The sequence below is a fragment of the Rhinolophus hipposideros genome, assembly GCF_964194185.1.
Source record: "Rhinolophus hipposideros genome assembly, chromosome: 26".
Lineage (NCBI taxonomy): Eukaryota > Metazoa > Chordata > Mammalia > Chiroptera > Rhinolophidae > Rhinolophus > Rhinolophus hipposideros.
Genome location: NC_138072.1, coordinates 1,336,838 through 1,361,613, shown reverse-complemented (window position 1 = coordinate 1,361,613; position 24,776 = coordinate 1,336,838). Strand labels below are relative to the sequence as shown.

General features: G+C 42.0%; 1 protein-coding gene across 4 annotated transcripts in view; it reads left to right on the top strand.

Annotated features, from left to right (window-relative positions):
- Window positions 1-24,776, top strand: part of CAMSAP2 (calmodulin regulated spectrin associated protein family member 2) — a 63,408-nt gene that overhangs the window by 21,104 nt on the left and 17,528 nt on the right. For 2 of the 4 annotated variants that reach the window (XM_081038949.1, XM_081038948.1), the window contains exons 3-7: window positions 6,109-6,270; window positions 11,577-11,660; window positions 16,200-16,232; window positions 19,080-19,221; window positions 19,534-19,673. In XM_081038949.1, coding sequence (XP_080895075.1) covers window positions 6,109-6,270; window positions 11,577-11,660; window positions 16,200-16,232; window positions 19,080-19,221; window positions 19,534-19,673 — 561 coding nt within the window. The remainder of the gene's footprint in view (window positions 1-6,108; window positions 6,271-11,576; window positions 11,661-16,199; window positions 16,233-19,079; window positions 19,222-19,533; window positions 19,674-24,776) is intronic. The other 2 variants (XM_081038951.1, XM_081038950.1) reach the window with 1 other exon arrangement.

Genomic DNA, 24,776 nt, shown 5'->3' with positions numbered 1-24,776 from the left:
ACACTGTGTTAGTTTTAGGTGGATAACATGGTGACTTGATAAGTGTATATGCTGTAAAATGCTCACCACAGTGAGCTTAATAACATCTAAGCCTTTGGTTGCTCTCTGATAAATGAGGCTAGAAAGATATACTCTAAGTCTGTTAGAGCTTTTTTTAACTTCTAGAAGTCATTTTTTAGTAAAGGTGGGTTATGAATTTCAGCTTATTTTTACATGCTGGAGCCAAGGCAGAATTCCTCATATCAGCTCATAATAGGAAATCTGTTTGTTACTTTCCAGTTGCTCCGCCCAGCGAGGCTCATGAAAATGTGCTTTTCAGACGGAATCAGCTCCACAAACACAGGGCCCGAGACCATGTTTGTCATGTCCCAGCCTGGCTCAGGGGACGTGCCCAGTCAGGGCGTGAGCAGGAGATGCACTGGAGGTTTCCATTAAGAATTAAATATACTCTTTCGAAGGAGAAGTCATTCAAAATCCCTGCTGAGGAGTGGTGAAGATTCACTTTTTTTCCATACAGATTTGAATAATAAGCTGTAATTATTCATGAAATACACATTCATTGAGCTTCCAGTGCCGTGTTTGGAGGAGGCTCCTGAACTCATGGAGTTTACCGAGAGAATCTAATTAATTGATTAGATTATTAGCTTTCTATTTTATCGTTTTAACACAAGGGTCCACTTTCAAATAATTATGGGGAAAAGGGTGTGGACTTTTGATTTCAATTTGACACGATCACTTGCTGACTTCCCTCTCTACTGGGGCTTTTTGTGTCCAGCCATGCGGTTTCAAATGAACGATTAATATACACAGATTAAATCACCATATTGTACTTTTTAAATATCATGCAATTTCATGTAGCAGCTATACCTCAAGGCCGAAATAAAATTTCACAATTAATTAATCCTGCATTTTTCCCAGTTCGTCGTCATGAAGTGAAGCCTGCTTCCGATATAAATAGATCTGTTAAAACCAAGGACATATTTTAGAAACTAAGTCCAGTTACAGTAGATTTGAGGTTGTTGCTCAAATTCTTTCATCATATAGAAGTGCTGTATTGATCGAGAAATATTTTAATTATAAAATTAATTCAGAGTGTTATTGCATTTGGCCAGAACCATTTTTTGGGAAGAGCAGGTAAGATCCAAAGAGGGTAGTTAGTGACCTATGGTGTCTGCCTAGTTGCCCAGCACAAGATGATGAATGAGGCCAAGCAGTTTCTTTGCTTCAGAAATCTGCACAAATCATGGACAGATTTGCTTGTAAGCAAATGGGGAAATTAAGCAGAGTCCTGAGGTGGAATTAGGGGAGGAGGGGTCGTGGCAAACCGTGGAGTTGGTGGGGGAGAGGATGGAAAGGCTTCCTAACCATCTTTCCATGTGAACGAATATAGACCCCGTCTGCACGATATTCTATGATCTGAAAAGACCACATGGATTCGCCCCGTCCCTTGTCGGTGCGTGTTTACAACCAAAGGCGTTTTAAAATGATCGGAGTTCCATTTTTAAAAAACAGAAATAATTCTTAATTAATAATTCTTAGGTATATTAAGAATGATCTCAGATTTTTTTAAAGTAGTTTTGAAATAAAAAACTAAAAGTTTCTGTTTTAAAAGTTTTAAATGATGAGGCATATAGGTTCAGAAATTCTTTGGATAGTTTGATATTTTATTAATTATATATTAATTACAGTGGCATGCCTGGATACCACTTGCCTGTGATAAGCTTCTCCTCATCTTAAACAGTTTATGCCATATCACTAGTTTCCATTTAATTATGAGAATATTACTGGAGGATGTCTGAAAATACGAGGAACACAGCTCTCTTTTCAGTCTTTCTTTTGTTAGATAGCAGTATTATTGATACATAAGACCATTATTTATTGAATTTGTAGTGACCTAAATTTGAATTTCAGTTTAAATAATGTCAATAGTTACTGATTCATTACAAATTGTTTTAAAGGTGTTATATATGTCATGATCTATAAAAATTATTGAGGTGGCATTTTATTTGGGCAATACTTGTCAACTATTTGAAAAATCAGTCAAGTAAGGTATTAACCAGCTGAGAGGGTTAAAAAACAAAAACCGCAACAGTCTTTTGATCCCTTTATATATTTGTTCCCCTTAGTTAACAGAGTGAAGGCTCGACAGTGTTTTGTAGGTCGGAGCAGTTTCTGAGAACCATGTCACCAGGTGAGTTTGGGGGGCAAGGAAAGTACCTGCTCTGTGGCTGACTCGCATCCATTCTGAGCACACTGGTTCATACACGCCGACTCCTCAAGTAAGCGTACAATTTCCTGCCGGTGAGCCGCCTCCCAGACCTACAGCTCTCTACTCGCCCTGTAGCTGTCGCTTCCTGGGCTCTGGCCAGTGTGTGTGTGTGGAGGCCATGTGGCCAGCTCAGGTCAGGTTTGTTTGGGGTCTTAGTCTGGGCACTGCTCGCCAGCAGGCATTTGCGTAGGGTCACCTCTTGGTACTTGGCAGGTTGGGGAAGGTACTCACACTTCTTCCTATCTGTGAGATTCTTAGGAAATTCCCTGCTGTTGTGCAACTTTCAGTTGAATTGAAAGTTCCTAAAAACCTGGGGTGTAACCTCCCTCGTCACCAGGGTCACCTTAGGACCTCCTTTTCTCTTGCTCCTGGACGCTGCTGGGAGAAGCAGCCTGGCTGGGTGGCGGGGCCGGCCCGGCAGCAGCTGTGACTGTGGTAACCTCGTGTGCTTCAGTTTCTTTTTGTTCTGGGAAAGCTCGTACGGCAGGCATATTTTTCATACACACCCAGCTGAAAGAAATTTGCTGACAAACTTCCTTTCAGGCAATTTTTTGAGTGTTAAGTGGAGCATTTACTGATGGTTATTTTTATATGATAAAGCATATTTCAGTGTATTTGATGTAACTTGTAGATTTTGAGATTTGAAGCAGTTTTTGGCTCCGCATTGCATGTGCCTGGAAAACTTTCAGATCTGGAAAGCTATAAACCACAAACATACTTTGAAGTACACCATATGTGCCTGGTGAGACTGTACTAGGAATGTCACAGTGGTCAGCAGATGAAAGAACGTAGCTGTCACCACACGTTGTTGGCTCGGGTAGCTGCATTATGCTGAGTGCTGGTGGACAGGCCTGAGCTGCCATATGTAAATATCCTCAAAATAAACCGTGCCCAGGTCACCGCCGTTAGGACATGGGGAAGATACTTCCTCGTGTGTTCTGCACTTAAATCTTGACTGTGGGTGGAATCAGCCATGTTCTCTCGTCTCGGTGTTCTGGTTGTTGTTTCCTGCTTACGGATCTCTGATGGCTCCCTGGCAACCCCACCGTTAGTGGGCCGGGCACATTGTTTCGAACTCTCCTGATTTAATTCCATCAAGGATTTGTTGATGCAGCATTTGTTTGGGAAAACGTAAAAAATCAATGGTTACCATGGAGTTGGAAGATTATCTTTAGATACTAAACTATTCTCTAGGCTAATCCCATAGTTACACACTGACTGTGCAATGCCTGAAGTAATAGGAACACTGTAAATCTTGATATCACTTAGGACTTTTTAGAGTACTTTGATATCCATCACGTTTGATGCCATGTGAGGTGAGAAGTTGAATATTATCCACATTTAGTAGATGAAGAAGATGAGCTTGGCTGAAGTCTGAGCAACTTCCTAAGGTTAGAACTTTCTTTCCAAAAATCAACTTTGTTGAGGCGTAACTTAACGTAAAATATGCGTATGTAAAGTAAATAGTTTGAGTTCTGACAAATGCATATACTCGTGTAAATACTGCTCTAGTTATAATATACAACACTTATTTTTATCACCCTCCACCCCGACCATTTCCCTTGTGCCTCTGCTCTCAGCTCCCTGCACACACCCCACTCGATGGCATCCGTTAATCTCCTTTCTGTCACTAGATTGGTTTTGCCTCTTCTAGAATTTCATCTAAATGAATGCACGATTGGACTCTTTTGCTCGTGTTTTTGAGATTCCCCCACGTTGTTGTATGTCGTTTGTTCCTTTTTAGTGCTTGCTATTACTCCCCGTCCGAACGCCACACTTTGTTCCCTCACCAGATGACAGGCATTGGTGTTTCCAGGTTTGGGCCGATAACAAATAAAGCAGCTCTGAACATTTGTGCCCATTTCTGGCAGGAAATGTATTTTCATTTCTCTTGGATCGCTACCTAGGAGCTGAATCGGTGGGCCGTGCGTATGTAAGTCTTTGTGACTTCTGAGTGGCTGCCAAGCAGTTTCCCAGAGTGGCTGGGCTTTCATTTCCCGCTGTCAGTGTGTTCCAGTTACTCCACATCCTTCCCAACCCTTTGGGTGTTGTGTCTCCTCGTAGATTTAATGGGCATCCACCCATAGCGTAATTCAGTGTTTTGTCGTGTGCTTATTGGCCACTCATACATCTTCTCTTATGAAGTGTCTGTGGTAGAGGTAGGAGAAGAGGGGACAACGTGGTGGGCAGAAAACAAATGCAAATCAGATGACACCACATAACGTTAACTGCATGGTTTGATAAAGAATCACTGGGTGGGGAGAGGCAGGCACGATCTTCAGGGAAGACCTCTCTGAGGAGATGCTCTCTGGGCGAGGACCAGAAAGGAGGAGAAACAGACAAGCAAGCATGCGAGGAGCCGTGGTCAGAGGCCCTGCTTTCCTTTCTCCAGCTGCCAGGTGGGCTCTGGGTGTAGGGAATGTGGACCTGACTGAGGTACCGCTCTTGCCCTCGGGAGTCCTGCAGTCTACCTGGAATTACATTCCAGGTGTGCAGGTGACGACCGCAGGGAGGGTGACTCAGTGCTTCTCAACCCTGGCTGCTCATTTGTGTCCTCTGGGAGCTTTTAAAGACAACCCCCCATGTCCTCCTTCCCATGACGAAGTCAGAATTCAAATAAGTATTTAGAACTTGGGCGGCAAACAAACACGATAAATACGACTGAAAACCCAGAGACAAAGTGGGAGAAAGTATGTGCTACCCGAATGACACAGACCTACTGTACCTCATATAGAATGAGGTCTTCGAAATCAAGAAAGATGAACCTCCCACAGAGAAAAATAGGCAATAGCTATGAGCAGGCAGTTTTCCAAGGAAAAAATGCAGATCGCTATTAAACATAGAAAAAGAGGCTCCTCCTTGTTAATCAGAGAAATGCGAAGTTGACAAAAGAGGGTTCTTAACGTTTCCGACTGATACAGGTGATTATAAGTCAGTGACATCTACCGTTGGCACAAAGGTGAGGGCAGCACGATGGTGACACGGTGGGTGGGAGGCCGGGGTCGCTTCGGCCTTTGCAGAGAGCAGGTTATATCTCCCCGAAGTTAAGTGTGGTCCTCGGGGTCCAGGAGCTCACAGTGAATTGTGCCAGAGACACAGGCAGCAGCACGATTTGTCGTGCCAAATGGTAGGAGCCGGTGTGTGCGTGTCCAGCTGCGGGGCGCACATTCAACTTTTTTGTAACAACACATAGCAGACTTGGAGACATTGCTGGGGGAGGAGGGTACTTCCTTCTTTAGATACTTTGTCATTTGGGCATTTTAAGAACCCCATGTAACACTTTTGAATTTAAAAATAGAAAACCACCACGGGAGGGAAGGGAGGACTAGAAGCTCTGTGCTGGACCAGCAGGATGAGGGAGAAGCTGGAGCGAGGGCACCCAGTGGAGGTGTTTCTGCCTGTTCAGGGGTGAGAGGTGTTGCCGGCCTGAGGTGCGACTGTGGCTGTCAGACTGAGGAAAAGGGTAGGTTTGCAAGCCGTTTCAGAAGCAGAATCTGTGAGGTTCTACTACGGGAATGTGAGGCTGGAGGAAAGAGCAGAGTCGAAGATGCCACTGACGTTTGTAAATTACGTTGCTGAGTAAACGATTATGGCATTATCACAAGTAGGAAAAGGCACACCTTTCAGCAGAAGGCGATGAGTGTCTCCAGCATGGGCTCTCAGGAGTATTTGGAGGGCACCTGAGCTCACCTGAGCCGTCACCATCTGTGCTCTCTTACAAGTCCCGTCCTCTGCAGTCTTTAGTCCTGCTGTTTGTTAGGAAATGTTACTACTACTTAAAATAGACAAAGGGCAGTTTGAAAGTGGAAGCTGGAACTCTTTCTTGTCTTGTATTCCAGAGTGCTCACTTGGCGATGGTGGACGCCCTAATGATGGCCTACGCTGTAGAGATGGTCAGTGTAGAGAAAGTGGTGGCATGTGCTCAGCAGTATTCCGCGTTCTTCCAAGCCTCGGAGCTGCCCTATGACGTCGAGGACGCCGTCATGTACTGGATAAACAAGGTAGGAGTGTACTCACCCGAGCAGAGGGAGTCCCGTCCCCAGGAAGAGGGAAACCCGCAATTCCACTTGGCCTCTCTGCTGTGGGCTGAGTGTGTGTCCCCCAGAGCTCATGTTTACGGTGTTAGGAGCTGGGGCCTGGGAGGTGATCGGATCGGAGGGCAGAGCCCTCAGGAGTGGGACTAGTGTCCTTACAAAGGGACCCAGAGACCTCCCTGCCTCCTGAGCCATGTGAGGACACAGCAGGGTGATGGCAGGAGGCAGGCCCTCAGCTGACGTCTTATCTGCCGGGGCCTTGATCTGGGACTGTCAGCCTCCAACTGTGAGAAATCAGTGTCTGTGGTTTAGAAGCCCCAGCCTGTGGGGTTTTTGTCATAGCGGACTGAACGGACTAAGATGCACTCCGTTACTCTTTTTGTTTTAAATCAAAGTGAAAGCTAAAGCTATGGAATCTTGTTAAAATTGCCCATTCCCTAAAAACAAAACAAAACAAAAACTACTGTTAAAGTGATGAAAATAGATTTCTATATATTCTGTAATATATATGATTATATTTCATAATGATTAAACTAGTTCATATCAGATGATTACAGAATTAAGAGCACTCAGAGCAGGGAACTACACACTGTGGCTGTTCAGTACATATGATTTGAACCCAAGAATGAAATCATTTTTCATGTTTCCGATGAGATGATTCTTAGGTTTGCTTGACTGAGTTGCATAAGATTATGTCGATTCTAGAATCTTCTTGGAAACTTTTATGGAACTGTGATTAGTTATTTGTGCCCCGATGATGTTTAGGTTGTCAGTTTGTCACTCCCTTTGCCAATTGGTGTGGTTAATTCCCCTTGATTCTAGTTCATCTACAACTATCACCCCAGATAAAACTAAACCTTATCTGTGAGCAAGACCTGAACAGATTCCAAAGCAGTTTTATCTTCAGTATTCTTCCTTGAGTGCTTCTGTGAAGCTTGGAACAAGAAGCTACGTATAAGACCCCCACCTCTGTCATCGTTACCTGTGACCTGCGAGTCCATGGAGAAGGCCCGTCTAACACTTTGTGCCTGGAGTTCCTTTATTTTCCATCTGTGGTGATTTTTTTCTCCGCTCCTCCTTCGCTATAGAGAATCATGGGCACATGCCAGACCAGTTCGCCATCAGATACTCTGTGACCTGCACACCCATGCAGCCGTCTCGCTCTTGAACACTCTTCCAGTTACTCTAATACCCCAGTAGTGCAATGCTCAACTTCATCATGGGTTCCACGTCACTGAGCCTTTAATTCTCACCATCTCCTTGACTTCACCCAACTCAGCACAGCTTAAGGGGTTCGTTATTCACATGGCAAGATGTCTGGAGGCTGGGCACGTCCAGGGTGAGTTAATCCGGGGCTCAGCAGCAGCGTTGTGCATGCAGGTGCTTTCCGTCTTTTCTGTTTTGTCATCTTAACTGTATAGGACATTTCTAGTCGTGGTTGTACAGTGGCAGCAGTAAGTCCAGGAGTCACACACAGTCACGACAACATCCAGCAAAAATGAGGTCTTCTGGGCTCTTCTGTGACCAAGGAGAACCTTCCCCCAGAAAGTTCCCCCTCCCACCCCAGGTCCCACTCAGCTGGTTCTCCTGCCTGTGCCTAAAGCGCCCTCTGGCCAGAAGACCAAGACTGCCATGATCGTCTGCAGCTGATGGGGAGTCTCCCTCTCGGTCTGGAAAGAGGCCTCCATAACTGAGCATCTGGAAGCTGAGCACCACCGCGGTTCTGACAGCAAGGAAGAAAGGGGGAGATAGCAACCAATTCACAGTCGGATGGGGCCCACGATACCTTTCCTGCATGCGCCAAGAAGCACGTGTACCTGCTCCGAAGGGTCACTTGCAGACCCACAGCTGTGGGAATCTCCCAGGCAGTGGGGGACGGAGAATCCTCTCTGCAGATTCAAAAGTACTGACAATCAAAAGTCATGAAGCTCTGGGGAGTACCGAGCACACGTAAGAGTCAGGAGTAAACATGACATGACAGCTCCCCTCCCAGAACGTCAGAAAGGAGCACAATCTGAAACAGACGATGCAAACAAAGGCTGAAATGACTGAAGACAAAACATGGAGAAAAACCACAGGAAGGAATAAGGCACCGCGGAGGGCATATTGGGAAAAGAATCAAATAAAACTTCAGAAATGAAAAATTTTAGTTATTGAAAACTCAGTTTAAACAGAAGATTAGATATAGTTGAAGAGGGAGTTAGTTACCTGAGAGCAAGTGACCCAGACTGAAGCCCGAGAGCTGAGGTAGAATACAGGAAACCGAGGCTGATGGACGTGCCTGGTGGCCTGACTGGAATTCCGAAAAGAGAGAATATATTTGGGGAGACAGTGAATGAAAATTTTCTACAACTGATGAAAGATATAAACTTTCAAATACAGGAACCACAGTGAGTTCCAACCTGGATAAATTAAAATAAATCCACACCTGCATGTAGTATAGTAATGGAATCGCAGAACTCTGAAGATAAAAGACAGTCCCTTAAAGGAATGACAGAGTGAGTGGCAGCAGACTTCGAAGCCAGAAGACAGTGTAGCGGACTGTTCAAGATGTTGAAGAAAAATAACCATGAGCCTAGATTTCTGCACCTTTGATTCAGGACTAAAAGTGAAATCAAGATTTGTCTAAAGACCAGTAGTTTATCAGTCAGGCCTTTGCACAGAGAACTACTAAAGGGTGTACTTCAGGAAGAAAGAAATCGAACCTAGAAGAGAGAAGTGGGATGCAGGAAGCAATGATAAAGAGAAATTGGTATATACATGGGTAAGTTTAAGTAAGTGTTATTAAAATCAGCGCAGTGTCTAATTCTGAGGCCCTTTAGAAAGGACTAATTGTAGGTGAAATAGCATGGAACATGAAAGGAGGTGATTTGAATTAAAGCCTTTCTAACATTCGTGTGTTCAGGAGGGAAGTAAAAATATTGACTAACCTTAGGCTTACACATATATCAGGGAAAGGATACACATTACTATTTTATATTTTAAAATGAAAAAATAAATAAAAGCTAGTGCATATTTTTAAATTAATGGGTATTTTAAAATGAATGTACCATTCTAGCTCATGTGTTTTTAACTAATTTGTTTTGCTAGAGCCAACTTTTGTTCTGGCGTTCTCTGGGTCACTTGTCCTCACCACTGGTTCACGAGGTGGCCTACCTGTAACTCAGGGTGGGCTCTCGGACACAAACCGTTAGCTTTTATACTTGAGTTGCCCAAGGGATGTCATGTTTCTGCTTGGATAGTAGAACTTTCTCCTCGCATTTGGGAACTGGTTTGAGAATTACGAAGCTAATTATTTCATTTATCCATTTTGTGTACCCAAGTAGTTAAATAACTCTAAGTGAACTGTCTTGTAGTTTTTTTGTGTTCTCCCTATTCTAGGAGGTAATGAATTACAAACGTGTAAAATTGTCTTGTAATTATGATTTTGGCGTTTTGGGTAATGTATACCATTATTATATCAGCTCACAGTATTTTGATGAGGGTTTGCCAAAGCCCTCACAGGTATATAACTACCTGCCATGACTTTGAGGTGGTGTTTCTAAATAATGGCAGTAGTTTCTATTTATGGCGTGTGTGCTATGTGCCATGCACTTTATTTGGTACCTTTTACACATTATCTCTTTTAGTCTCCGCTCGCTCTTGTGGTATAATGGTTATCACACACTTAGCTGCTTACACAACACCCTTTCAGTATCTCAGTTATTCACTTCCTTCTTTTTAGCATCTCATGATACCAGTGTCTGGGGTCAGGAACCCAGGCGTTGCTTAGGTGCACCTCGTCTCATAGCCCCTCACACGGCTGCAGTTGAGGTGTCAGCCCGGCCTGGGGCTTATTTGAAAGCTCGACTGTGGCAGGACCTGCTTCCGAGCTCAGGTGGTTGTTGGCAGGGTGCATTTCGGGCAGGTGGGCTGACGGCCTCCATTTCTCCCTGGCTGTTGGCTGGAAGCTGCCTTCAATGTGGGCCTCCCCGTGGGGCAGCTCCCAGCATGGCAGCTTTTTCATCAAAGCCAGCAGGAGAGAGTCTGCTGGCAAGATAGAAATGACAGCATTAGGTCACAAATCACAGAAGTGATAGCCTATCACCTTGGTTGTATTCTGTTCTGTTGCTTAGAAGCAACTGGCAGGTCCTGCCCACACTCCAGGGCCTCACTGGGGACCATCGTAGAGCCATGACCCCAGACCTCACTGGGAAGTAGGTGTTATTCAAACCAGCACCTAGGTTCAGCGATGTCAAGAAATTGCTAAGATCACAGCTTATAATGGGGGTTTTGAGTCGGACCCGGGTCTCTTCCATTCTGCTGTCTCTCAGAGTGTTTTATGCAGCCAGGTGGCCCTCTGGGAGGTCTCGGAGCGCGGCAGACTCACAAGCCAAAGTGACCCTGTATGTTGATTAAACTCCTTGTAACGCCTTAGATAACATCACAAACAGAGGAGACCCTCGGCAACTGTTGTTAATTCCATTTATCATAACTTCAAATTCTCCAGTCACTTTTTTTAGCCAGTGATATGAATTTTCGGCAATAGAGTTGAGAAAATTATTGATTTAGTTTAGCGTTTATAGCAGCTGATAATGGCGTTAATATTTCCTAGCGTGCCATTATTAATTAAACATTTATTTATTATTACTAGAGCGACTTTAAAATCATTAACTCAAAATCCAAAATTATGTAAATATGCTGAATAAATATTTTATGCACTAGGGAGACTGTTTCTTAACCTTTTTGCACTGGGGGCTATTTGAGCGACCCGATAGGAAATAAACTAGCACTCCTCAAAAAGCTTCCACATGCAAAAATTTTTCATGTATTTTAACTGGCCTTCTGACCACACTCAGACCCACGTACAGTCCAGGGCGTGTCTGTGACGTCACAGATTCAGAACTTGATTCAAAGTGCAGCATTGCCAGTGCAACGTTAGGGAAAATAATTTTATTTACTAGTCTAAAAGAGATTGTAAAATTTTTACCAAAAAAAGGTTTACTGCTTCCTGAGCATTAAAACTGAAGTAACCGAAAACCTTTTCTTCTCCAGCACTCCAACCTGTTCCTGACACACAGTAGGTGCTCAACAACAGTTAATAAATTAATGATGCATTTTAGATTATCAAATGTAACACCTGTAAAGTACTTTTTTCTGGTTGGGAAAATGAAATTTTCTTCATTTAAGTGGTACTGACATTTAGCATCGGAAGTTGACCACAGACATTTTAAAATACATGTTATTTTGTTATATATGAATATAATTTCAAATTGATGTTTCTGTATTTTAAGGTAAATGAACATTTGAAAGACATAATGGAACAAGAACAGAAATTGAAAGAACATCACACAGTTGAAACTCCAGGAGGTCAAAAGGTAGATATTGCAAAGAAAAAATTGGTGCCTTTATGAGACTCGACATATGTTAACATCCGTGTATTGTTTTGGGAAATGTTACCAGTTGTGTTCATTAAGTTGTTATTTGATGATGGGAACTGTACCCTAGAAAGACGTGCCATAAATACCACGTAAGTGGTGTACACAGTGAAGAAGAACAAAGTGAAGCTTAATTGGATGGTGGTGTTTAGCAGAAATGGTTAATGACTCGAGCCGTATAATTATATTCCAGGAATTGTAAGTTGTACAGTGGTCACTCTGTGAAGAAAGAAGAAACGGTAACATGGATTCATTCTTTAAAATTCCTGAACAGCATTTAGAGTTTTCTTCTTAGAATGTTGGTGCTTGTGATATGCTAAGACCACAAGTATATTTTCTACAGCATAGTATTTCTTACATGTTTTGAAATGGATTATAATGAGAGCCCGTTAAACATGGATAGTATTTGAGTTGAGGTATAAGAAGTTATAAGTATTCAGAACCCTCATTTTCCATTCAGACAAACACTCTTCAGTGTTATCCCGCATTTGGGCTGACCCTACTGGTCACTGGTACTTGTCAGAAGAGAAAGAGAAAGAAGGAAAGAAAGGGAAAGCTGTTGGTGTATTACCAACTTCAGTGAAAAAGTTTTGGGGAAGATCACCTAAGATTTTGTCTGAGTTTGATGTTTGGGGATCCAGTGACCCCATTTAGCTTACTGACAGCTCCTGACAGTATTGCCCGGGCTTGCCCCTTCGTCTTTGTGGGCATCCTTTCTGCTCAAGTTGAAGAGGAAAGGAAACCGCTTTGCCCATCACCCCAAACTGTGTGCTCCCTCTGCCTGCCTTCCACCAGCTTCTGCCCCACCTCCTGCCTGGCACTCCCCAGCCCGTCCCTTTCCCATCCCCCAGGAGCTGAGACCTTTGCCTTGGAGATGGGTATAACCTCACCCCCACCATTGCTCCTGGCTCTACCGAGGAATGAGGTGCCAGTGGCATTGGCCTAAGTGATGACACTAATGGCCTTGCCCAGGTGCCGGTCCTGTTGTCTGTGCCCCACGCAGCTGCAGACAGAGCCCACACTGTTGGGTGATAGCACATCTTACCTTTTGTCCTTGTCAGAGATTCTCATTTCGTGAAACTTCTTTTCACAGCCATCTTCTTGGTCAGATATGTGGTTGTTGAAGCTTGCTTGTATATTAGTCGTGTTGGGCCAAAATTAAAATCCAAAGGTATTGCTTTAGGTATCAGGTCCTCTGATGACGTATTCTGATTGTTGAATTGGTTGGTGTCCCAAGAGGAAGGCGTTATAAGCAGTGCCAGCCTAGAAAATGTCTTGTTCAGTTTGCTAATGTGATTTTCTCTATTTTTTTTCAACTTGCCCTTTTTTGCTTCTACTACTCCTTTTGATTCTAAAGTAGGATGCCCAGTTAAATTTGAATTTAAGATAAACAAGAAATGATTTTCTGGTATAAGTGGCATGAATATGTTGTATTTTTATTTGCTAAATCTGGCGACCCTGCTTTAAAGATCTCTAGAGGGTATGGCCCGTGACATGAAGGCCAGCATGCATTCTCTGCGGCCGCACGAGTCGTGATCGCAAGTCAGACCGGTTCTGCGCTGGCGGCCTCGTGGGCCTCGTTTTATCTGTCAAAACTAAAGGTTGGATTGAATGGCTCCTAAATTCTGCAACTACAGTGATTCTCAGATTTTCCCTTCTCAGTATATTAGTAAACGTAAAGTACTGAAAACGAAAGGTTGGTGAAAGCAGTAAGTAGTTGGTTATCATAAACTTCCGTATACGCGTGTCTATAAACGGGTAGGTAGGTAGCTAGGTAGGTAGGTAGGTAGGTAGGTAGGTAGGTAGGTAGGTAGGTAGGATAGACATCATTAGCAGGTTTATGATAACTGGCAGTGACGCGTGTAAGGCCTGCGGGAGGCAATGGGCCTGCACAGGGTCTTAGCAGGTTTCATGGCCGTGTTTGCAAAGTAGGGCACTCGGCCACAGGGAGTGAACCAAGTGCAGACGCTAAGTTGCAAGTAAAAGGCACGTTTGGGAATAGTGAGGGGACCATTTGGGTGGTTTTGAAAGAACTGTAAATTTATGGCTTTGTATTCTTAAGCTTAGAATAGTAACGATAGACAGAGTCAAATTTGTTTCTCAAAATATTAAAGATACATGTGTACTCAGTGTAACATTTACCACTTTTTCAAGAGAAATATTGGCAAGGTGTTCTACAGGGGGGTGGTAATTGCATGAAAGAATTACCTTTGGAGAAAAGACATTCACTGAGCTCTAATTGCTTTTCATTTAAAGGTATGGTCTCAAAATAGACTACACTTTCCCCAGTGAGAGTAGTGTATGCTCTGCTCGATTACCTCAGCCCATGTGAATTTCCGCCTTAACCAAAGCGCCTTAGCAATTAAAAACCATAACCCACTTTTTTGTTCAACTCCATTTCATCAAACAGCACCTAAAATACTATTTGAGAAAAGGGTTTGAAGTCACACGTGTTTGGGAAACGCTGCCTGGTCTGTGCTCTTTTAAGAATATCACAACTCATTTTAGTAAGTCAATGCCTAGTTAAGGAGCCTGTCTAGCTGTTTCCCAAACATACTTGGTTTTCAAACTCTTTTATGAATGATGTATGCTAATATCTCATAGAATAAGTGTTCTTTGGAGCCGACTTTGGGAAACATTAATTTGTGATGTTGTAATTGATTTAGTTATCTATTTCATATGTAGATAACTATATAAAACAGACACTTGATGTTCTAATACAGTATTCATTCTCAGATGCATTATTTGGTTTGATTCTTAGATGTACCGTGGTTTCCTTTTTCATACTACTATTTTATTTAAATAATTGTGAAGACTTGACCTGCCTTGTTTAGAATTCTTCCCTTAAGATTCCATTCTATTGTTACAATTTATCCTGTGTGCACTTTTGTGGTCAGTGCTTATTAAGTTCTTTCCTCGAATCTATTGCCAGCGTCCCTTTTCTCTTTCACAGTAATTTACTCGCCTTTACTGCTAACACAGTACCCCATTTCTGGAGTACGCCCCTGTTGTATTATCAGCTCATTCAGTGTAGTTAAGGGAGGAACTGGGCATTTTAAACATTTTTAAAATTCAGAGGTGGTACCATGATTTTTTTCCTCCAAGCAGTATTTTATAGATGATTTGGCCTGAAGAGATGGATGTATTAGATGTCCTAGTAGCATGGTTTTAACATTTGCCTAAGAGTGCTATAGAAATTAGATTTCTCCACCAACTGTATAAGTCAGTAGTCTTGTGCATTTGGACAGAAGACCCTACAAAGATTTGGGTTGTAGACTTCGTAGGACTTTTTAAGAACATTTCTTTTAAAATATTTCAGAGAAAAAAAATGGAAGATAAGTAGAAGAACGCTATCTACTCTTTACCCAGATTCATCAATTTAACATTTTCTCATGCCCCCCTCTCTCCATGTGTGTGTGTATGTATACACACACACACACATACACACACATACAAATGTACATTTTTCTGAAGCATTTGAAAGAGTTTGTATACATCATATTCCTTTACCCCTTAATACATCAACATATATATATATATCCTAAGAACAAAGCTGCTCACTTCCACAGCCACAGTGCAGGTAATTTAATGTCAGGGTAACACTTTGATCAGACTTACAGCCTATATTGCAATTTTGTCAGTTGTCCCAATCGTACTTTATATATTTTTTCCAGTACAAGATCCAATCCAAGATTATGTATTTAGTTGTTGTATCTCTGGTCTTTTTTAAACTGAAACAGTTCCTCAGCTTTTCAGTTCTGTTCATGACCTTGACATTTTTTAAGAATACAGGTCATTTTCATAGAATACCCCTCAATTAGGGGTTTTCTGATATTTCCTCACAATTAGATGAAGGTTGTGCTTTAACTTAGACTGGAATACTGTGTATAATAAATTGTGTCCTTCGCGTGGTATTCTGTCCAGAGGCACATGGTACCCATTTGCCCCACTAGATGACGTCGGTTTGAATAAGTTAAGATATTGCCTAGTTTCTTGACTGCATGGTTATTATTTTTCCTTTTGTAATGAGTAATTTGAGACTGTAAATATCCTGCCCTCTTCAGCGTTTCCCCTCACTCTAGATTTCGCATTCATTGATGATACCTACCTGAATTCGATTTTACTGTGATGGTCACAAAATGATCATTTTCTAACTCCATCCTTTCTTCTGTGCTTATTAGTTAGGATTCTGTTATAAGCAAGTCTGTTCTCTGTCTATCATCTCTTTATTATCTGTGTGAATTTATGGATTCTTATTTAATGGATTGTCATCTATTTCTGTCCGGATATATTTATAATTTAAATAAACTTATATATTCTAAACGAAAGTATTAATTACCATTTAAAAAATGTTGTGGGAACTATAAGCTTGGAATGCCACTAGCGGAAACTTGACTGTAACTTGTTAATTGAAAATAATTCTGATGAATTTTCCCTTTACTTCTTGCTTTCCCTTTGTTTCTGCTGCTTCCTCTGAAGTCTCCTTCCAAATGGTTTTGGAAACTGGTTCCAGTAAGTTTGCCCAGCTACTTCAATGTTCTCTCCAGAATTGTAATCACGGAACGGTATTGTTTCTGTCTTGCCGATAGTCATTTCATGTAATTCTGTTAGTCACTACATAGAGATGGGATTTTAAGGTATTTGATCCTAATGTAAAATGGGAAGATAAAAAAAATCTATCCAAGATTTGGATTAGAAGCTTTAAAAATAATGTAAAGTATAAGCACCCTTTTGATATGATCTTGTCTGTATTCACAGACCGTCAGTAACTAGGTTAAAAAAAGTATGAATATAGATTCTCATTAGTTTTAATAATTTTAGTAAAACTGAATATGAATTACATGGTAAATTATTGTATTTTAAAATTATCTTTTTGAAAGAATCATTTTCTTTTCAACCTGAATTATAGGGGACACTGTGTGTGATAAAAAAAAGTGACAGATTCTCTGTATCTTTACCTGTATTGGATGTAAACTATATTCAATTCTTATTGGACTTGAATCGTTGATCTTTCAGGATTAAATCTCAGGGCGAGACCACTGAAGAAGTATTTTACACCCTCAGAAGTAAAAATGGAACTGAGAAATACAACGTGATGTTGAAAGCAAGTGTGCTGCCCCTGTTAAGTGCCAGAGTTCTCAGCTCATGGGAAGAGCAGGGACTGTTTCCGTGCAGCGCCTTGATAAGCACGTAGCACAGTCGAGACTAAATGACTGTAGCTTTGAGAATTGCACATGAACGTCCGGGAGTCGCACACGACTTCAGGATGAGCGTTGGGTTACCTAACGCAGCGCTGGCGTGCCACTCATCCGTCTCTGAGTGTCGTTCTGAGCTGTAGACGTTTCCTACTAAAGCTCAGTAAAGGGGTGTGAGTGTGTGCGCCTTGTGCAGAGGGCTACTTGGCAGAGAACAATGCAAGCACACAGTCCAGTTCTTTCCAGGACCCTGGGCGCTCAGCTCAGTGCAGTGCAGACTGCAGGCTGAACACAGGCTAGTGCTAGAGCTCGGGGGAGTCTGAGGGCAAGCGCAGCCCATTTGGAGGCTTTCCAAGGACTGCTTGGTTCTTAAAGAAAGTAGTGTAAGATCTGGAACTGTGCTTACCAAGGGTGAGAATGGAAGCCTAAGGCTGGAGGCACTCCTGCTTGATTTCTCTGGATCTCTCCTCCTTCCTTCCTTCTCCTCTCCCTTTTTTTATGGTTGATTGTTTAACTGTCTACTAGCAGCAAAGTGAGGATGTTTTCTAAGGACTGCAAAAATAGTCAATTCAGGAGTTTATATGGTGCATGTATGTAATTTTTTTCTGAATATAGGTACTCTGTGAGTTTGGATCGTACTGTTAAATGTAGGTGTCTAGCCGACACTAGTTAATGAGAGCCAGCTTCTCTGAAAATCTTCAAGAGGGAAAACGTCCCGCGGTTCTTGTTCTGGGTAGCCAGTGAGAGGGAAACAGGAGTGACTGTCTCCTTCTTCCTGAAGGCGTGTGCTTCTCCGAGGCCACCATTGCAAGGAAATCTAGCTTCACCACCAAATATCAAGTGTTTCTCTTTCAGTACATTCTTTTTCTATCTTTATTTCATAATTGTATTTTAAAATATAGAGATGACCAGTTTAGATGGAGTTAAAAGAAAAATTAGTTTTGATTAAAAAAAAACTATTTGAATAATATTTTAAAACTTTGTCACTAGCCAAAATCCCCAATCTTTAGTCTTATCTGAATCTAGGGAAATAAATTTAGTTATTGTAAGACTTTAAAAAAAAAAACTTTGAAGAACAATAAGCAACATAATCGTGTATTTCGCTAATAAAATACCTGACTATGTGTCATCATCACATCTCCAGCGTTGCTTTTCCCGGCTTTAGGAGAGCTGAGAGCCGCTGACAGGCATTTCCTGCTGTGTGCCCAGTGGTGTACATAGCACTTTATGTCCGGCATCTCGTTTAATCCTTCAGTGGTCTTGTGAAGACAGGTACTGTTGGTCCCATTTTACAGATGGGGAAACTGAGAAAGGAGAGTTTAAGTAACTTGTCCAGGCTCACAGAGCTAGTAAGTGGCAGCACCAGGATTGGAACCTGGGTCGTCTGTCTCGGGAACTTGTTCTCTTACCCACTAAGTTTCACAGCTGCCTCATTTTTAGAGAACTGTTTTATAAATGTCTATCCAGTCACACTGAGCAATCTTTAACAACCGAAAGTCTCTCTTGTTTTTCTGAGGGGGAGCCAAAACCCTTATACTTGCTCTGCTACTGGTTAATGAAACCTCAGTTGGGAGGGTTTTTTCAGTTTCACAGTTGTTGCAGTTGACTGGCTTTACTGTAACAAGCCAATGATAAGCCGGAATGTCTTGGGGATATTATTCCAGTTCCTCAGAGTCAGGTTTCTAATCCCTGAATTTCCTTTAAGGGTGGTCCTGGATTCTTCGCCCCCGTTTTGACAAGTTGGGTGTTCTTTCTGCCCCAGCAGGACCCTTGCGGTTCCCTAGGAGAACCGGAAGTCCAGAGGGGCCGCCATTAAGCTAGAGGAATTGTCCTGGGCACTGAGGGCAGAGCTGATGGTTTGGGCACAGAGTCTTCAAGACCAGTTCCTGATGCTTCTTTATTTAAATACTTGGGCTAACTGTCATTTCACGGAAATTAGCCATATAATGTTATATTAAGTGCTGGCTTCAAGATGCGAGTGCTGCTGCCGTGTTTTTCACTTTGTTCAAGTAATGTCTGGCATTATTGAGAAAAGAAGGGTGTTGGTGAGTAATTCTCATTTCTCTGGACATATTTTATTCATGATACATTTGACCACAGTATGGAGTTTTCTTGTATGTTGTTTAGTACTTTATTTTCATCGCTTTCTTTTTTTATATTTTAGGCTCGTTATAGGAAAGAACAAACAATGCTTAAGCAGCTGCCTTGCATTCCAGTGGTAGAAAATCTGCTGAAAGATGGTACCGATGGCTGTGCTTTAGCTGCCCTCATTCATTTTTACTGTCCTGGGGTTGTCAGATTAGAGGGTAAGTGCTCCAGGGAAATATTTCTGAACTGCAGATAGATGGTAACAAATGTTTAAGACAATATTTAATAAATAATACGGCTTTCTTAAAAAGAACAGTTATGTATAATCCTAAAGAGGATAGTTGAGTAGGGCAGTGCTTGGCTTCTAAGTCTTTCTGTGTAATGATCACCATATTTCTCTGTATGTTTGTTAAAACAGATTCCACCTAATCGTGTATTTGTACTAAGTTGCTGATTATGAAATGGGTATGAAATGTATATATTATCAAAATTAACCCCAAGTCATTGCCTTGCTCTTTTCCTATTTGAAGATATTTGTTTGAAAGAAACCATGTCTTTGGCTGATAGCCTGTATAATCTGCAGCTGATTCAAGAATTTTGCCAAGAATATTTGAACCAGTGTTGCCATTTTACCCTGGAAGATATGCTCTATGCTGCTTCGTCCATAAAGGTACATTCAATAATTCTCCTTTCCTTTGTTTGGTTTAAAAACATATAATTAGATACATAAATGGCCTAACCACTTTAAGTTTAAATGAACTGTAATATCAGTCAGAAGAGCTTTTGGAAAAAAATAGCTTTTGCTTTTTCCGCTTATTTTATGTTTTTTAATACACTGTTAGCTACAGGTTTTTTTTTACAGTGTAAAGCTAACCTTACAGTCCTAGTACAAACTTGATCTGTCATCGTAATGTTAGCAAAACAGAGGCCAGGCCAGTCAGTATTCCGCAGCTCAGATGCTAACACAGTGGTGGGAGCGTGAAGAACTACCGGTCGGTAACCTGCAGCTTCCAGCCGCTCTGTGGACTGTGTCTGGGAAGAAGGAGCCCTCGGGTCCCAGAGCTGGACACGAGACCTAGGGAGGCAACGGCTACAATCGTCTGGAAATGAACCTCCTGAAAAGGTCCATTGTACGAGCCGCTCCCTTGCTGCTTGTCCCTTGCTTCATATTATCACACTGCCTGTTAGCGCTAGGCCACTGCCCACTGCCCTTCTTTCAAGACTCACGTACGTGCACCTAGTAGTGGTGGTGACAAATCAGTGAACAAAAGCAGGATCCCTCTCCTTCTAGAACTTTCCTCCTAGTGGTGAAGCACGTGGCTCCGGCAGAACTGCTTCGGAATGGCAAACTGAAAAGCAGCTGCTTGTTCCAGAATTTCATGGCAGGGATTAATCCTTGGTTGTTCCTCGCAGCCCTAGCCACAGAATCCCTTTGTCTCTCACACACCTGCCCCAAGTTTACCACTTGTGTTTCCAGGTTTCAGGACTAAATAGTCTTACAGTAGGTTTTTACGTCTGCCTGAGAGGAACAAGTTTATTTCAGTCCTAATCGCAGCTCCAGTGCCGACTTCAACAGACTCTGCCATGGACCCATCACAGCGGTGCCTTGTGATTCTTGAAAGTCTTACTCCCCAGTATCTCTGTGCTTCACCTGTTTCTGGATTACCACAAGGTAGAAGGTAGAGCCAAGCGGAAAGGCATTGCTAAGCTAAACCACTATTTTTATCGACCTAGAATACTGCCCACTCCCCAGTATCTGACGCAGCAAAAGAAAAACCTTGATTAATTTAGGTTTCTACCTTGCCATTTCTGTCAAAATAGAATTAGGGAACATGAGCTCCATGTCTATCTTGTTAATGCCTTCTCTGGCACTTACCTGTTAAAAAATTTAAATACTACGTCTGTAATGTCAAAGGAAAAAATGATCTCATTAGATACGTTGAGACATAGATTTATTACATTGTTTAAGTTGTATACCCTGGACTTCCAATAAGTAATACAGTGTTTCCCCAAAAATGAGACCTAGAGGGACAATCAGCTCTAATGCGTCTTTTGGAGCAAAAATTAATATAAGACCTGGCTTTATTTTACTATAAGACTGGATATAATATAATATAAAATTTTAAAAAAGAAGATAATTATGTACAGAGAAGCCATTGCTCACTTTCTGTATTCTCTGCTCAGTTATTAGAACCACAGCTTTGTCTTCAACTGACTGTTTTAAGACTTGAAGCCTTTGAGAGGTTTCCTGGCCCATATACACTTTCACACTTTCCACATAGTGACAACCATTTATGTGGGTGAAGGAAATGGGCTCTGGCTTCCCTTCCGTGTGGCAGTAGAGACTGGCATGGCCTCTCAGAGGGCAGCTTGACATGTTCCAACCAGACTGGAAGTGCACAGAAGGCGGGATGAGTGTGACCCATGGCGATGAATGGTTGGAAACAACTCATCGCAGCAGGGACACAGCCTGAATGTTGTGTGATATGGCTGAGCTATTAAAGGAACGAGCTAGAGGTGTTTTTGCTGATACAGGAAGCTCTCCAAGACATTACTTTTTTATTCTCCAAGACATTAAGTGAAGAAAGCAGGCGGCAAACATTATATATAGCGTGATGTAATTGATATAGTATTTTTTTTAAATCCTTTTTCTTTTTTATGTAAATCTATATACATATGGAGATGCATGGGAAAAGGTCTATAGAAGATAAACACAAAACCTTTAACTGTGGTTTCTTCTGGGTGTGGCATTAGGATTTGGGGGAGAGGAGTTAAAGCATATTTTTACTTTTTATTCTATATTCTATATCTGTACTCTGTATTGTTTACATTGTTTAAGAGTGTTACTATATAGCCACTTGGCTGTGTTAACTAAAAGGAGGAAAGAAAAGCTTGTAAATGAAATTGATTTGGTGTCATTCCTGGAATATAGTAACAGATTTATTGCTGTTTAATCACCATAAATTCAGAAAGAAATGATCTTCATAAGGTTTAGTCACTGGGAAAATTATTTCTTACTTTGCTGACATCTTGTGGCCAAACAGTATAATTGTGTTATTAGGATGATTATCTTAGCAAGGTGCTTCAAATATTTTTTCCAGCAGCAGATAATCACTGAGCACTACACAGTGTTTTCCCAAAAGATACAGGCAGCTTTCAGATAACTGTGCTAGTAGAGGGGAACCAGCACCAATACTTTCAATGTAATTTTACACTTTGGCTTTAAAAGTATACAGTAGAGATAAATATAAAGAAAAAATATAAATCACAGTGATGTTATCCAGAGATATTCCCTGTCAGCATTTGATGTTTTGTCAGCTAGCCTTTTTTGTTATGTATTTGTTCAATACATACTTATTTACCATCTATTACAGACCAGGCACTGTTTTAAACACTGAAGAGACAATGATGAGCATGAGCTTTGTCCTTCTAGACCCGATTGTCTGGAGGGTGAGGTGAGGACCCCCGTAGAATGTGGCATTAGATGCAGGTGGAGAAATTTAAAAAGGGACCCAATCAGGTGCCCTCTTGGAGGTCTTGGAGCCCATGGTCATTTCCCAAGAGCATGGAAAGTGTGTTCATTTTGAAAAGTTTGTTTGGCTTAATAAGCTAAAAGAAGCAATTTTGTTCTAAATAAGAGATGCAGAGAGTCTGAAATCAGAGTGATCATGGTGAAGATGGAGAGAAGTGGGTGGCTGCAGAGAACCTTTGGACGCACACTCTGCCCTGCCGGCTTTGGTGGTGAACCAGATATGGGAAGGGGGATGGGAGGCGCACAGGGGTGACGCCTGGGCCTCTGTTTGCTCAGGGGATGGTGGTGCCGTTCAGTGAGGTGAGACGGGGCAGGAAGAGAGGGCTGGGGAAGGTCACTAGTTCAATTCTGGGCACTTGAGGTGACCTTGAGATGTCCAGGAGAAAACGCTCTGAAGGCCATGGCGTGTGTGAGTGTGGTCAGCACCGTTGGGAGCCACTTGGTAGCTGACAGCCATGGACGCAGTCTGCAGAGGGGTGTGGGGAGGGAGGAGGCAGGAGGTCAAGTGAGGCGAAGACTGAAGGCGGCTGATTTCCCAACATGGTGCGTCATGGTGACCTGAGCTCCTGCCGTGTTGGCGGGCGATGCCCTGGGTGCTGGACCCGGTAGACGCGGAGTCGGAGGGCATGACGGGTTGTCAGGAAAGGCCCACATCAGAGGAGTTTGTGCAGAGGGAAGAGGCTGTGAGGCGTCCCAAGTGATGCCTGCATTTGGTTTTCAATGGCAGAGATTTGAGCGTGTTTAAAAGCCAAGTAGGCAGAAGTCAATTGAGGGGAAGAATAAATGTACAGGAGAAAGAAAGATAATTAAGAATGTAAAGTTTCCGAGAAGGTAAGCAGGAATGGGATCCAACACACAGCCTTAGGGATTAAAACAGTCGCTTTTCTTTTTATAAAAAAGTCACAAAGTTTAATGACTGCTTAAAATACTATGTGTTTGGGGGTGGCCGGTTGGCTCAGTTGGTTAGAGCGCGGTGCTAATAGCACCAAGGTTGCCGGTTTGATCCCCACGGTGAGCTGCACCCTCCTTAAAAAAAAAAATAGTATGTGTTTGTATACATGTTTGAATATTCTGGTAATTTATAGGTAAAAGCGAATGCTGCAAGTAGGAAGCCTACCAAATGCCGTTCACCACGGTTCCTTATTGTCCGTAACACCCCAGACTCCAACCACCTACACGATAGGTCCACTGAAAGGCCTGCCAGCGTCTCAGAGCTAAAGCTTATGATCCCTTCCTTCACAAGCTCCCCATTTCATTAAATGGTACTATCACTTGCTGAAGACAAAAACCCGAGACACCCTGGGTTCTCCTCTTTCCCTCGGTTCCTCCATACACAATAGCCTTCTGGAACGGCTGGGTAAGAGATGAGTGTCTGAAAGTCACCACCTCAAATAGGAGAAAACAGAGAGCTGAACTCTAAACGAGTGTGGAGCCTTGGGGATCATTCATAGTTAACAGGGAGGAGGGAGGCCAGGCATTGAAAAACAGTCATATTTCCAACGGTAATTTTGAAAACTGAAATTTAATGTAAGACGTCCCTCATCAAATATTAATCAATTTGATAGTAACCGTTTTATTAGATGCTAAATACCCAGAATTTGAAAGACATGATTTATTTTAAATAATTATAAAAACAGATTTTGTGTAGTTTTTAACCAGATGCCTGACAATTAAAACAATTCTTCATGTTAAAGCTTTTGTGATATTAAAACAATTCTTCATGTTAAAGCTTTTGTGATATATGCCTTTAAAGATACAAACTTGTAAAAGAAATAGGCTCTTGAGGACCCGCTTAATCCCTTTAATTTTAAGCTGTTTTAACAATTCACGTTTCCAACTAAAATTAGAAGGCAAATGACATTTTGACTTATCCTTATTAGTAACTTTTTAAAACTAAGTAAGTACATTAAACTGTGTGAATGTTTTTGTATATTTCAAATTTATTAAGAATTAGCCATAACAACCTAGAGTCTCTGTCACTTAGTGCTTGTTTTACTGTTGAGTTCAGCATTATCCAGCACGTAGATGTAATATTTTTAAACTAGACACCGGATTACATTTTGGAGAAATTTTTAGGGATCTGGAAAGAGCTTAATTCTTTTGTAAACGATAACCGGTCTTAGAGTGTGAAAGGCTGTTTGCATACTACAGCCTTCTTCTTTGGAAGAAGGACCCCTTAGACGTTACCTGCACGTTCTACAGTTAGTGGTATTAACGCTGCCAGACGAACCGGACCAGCAT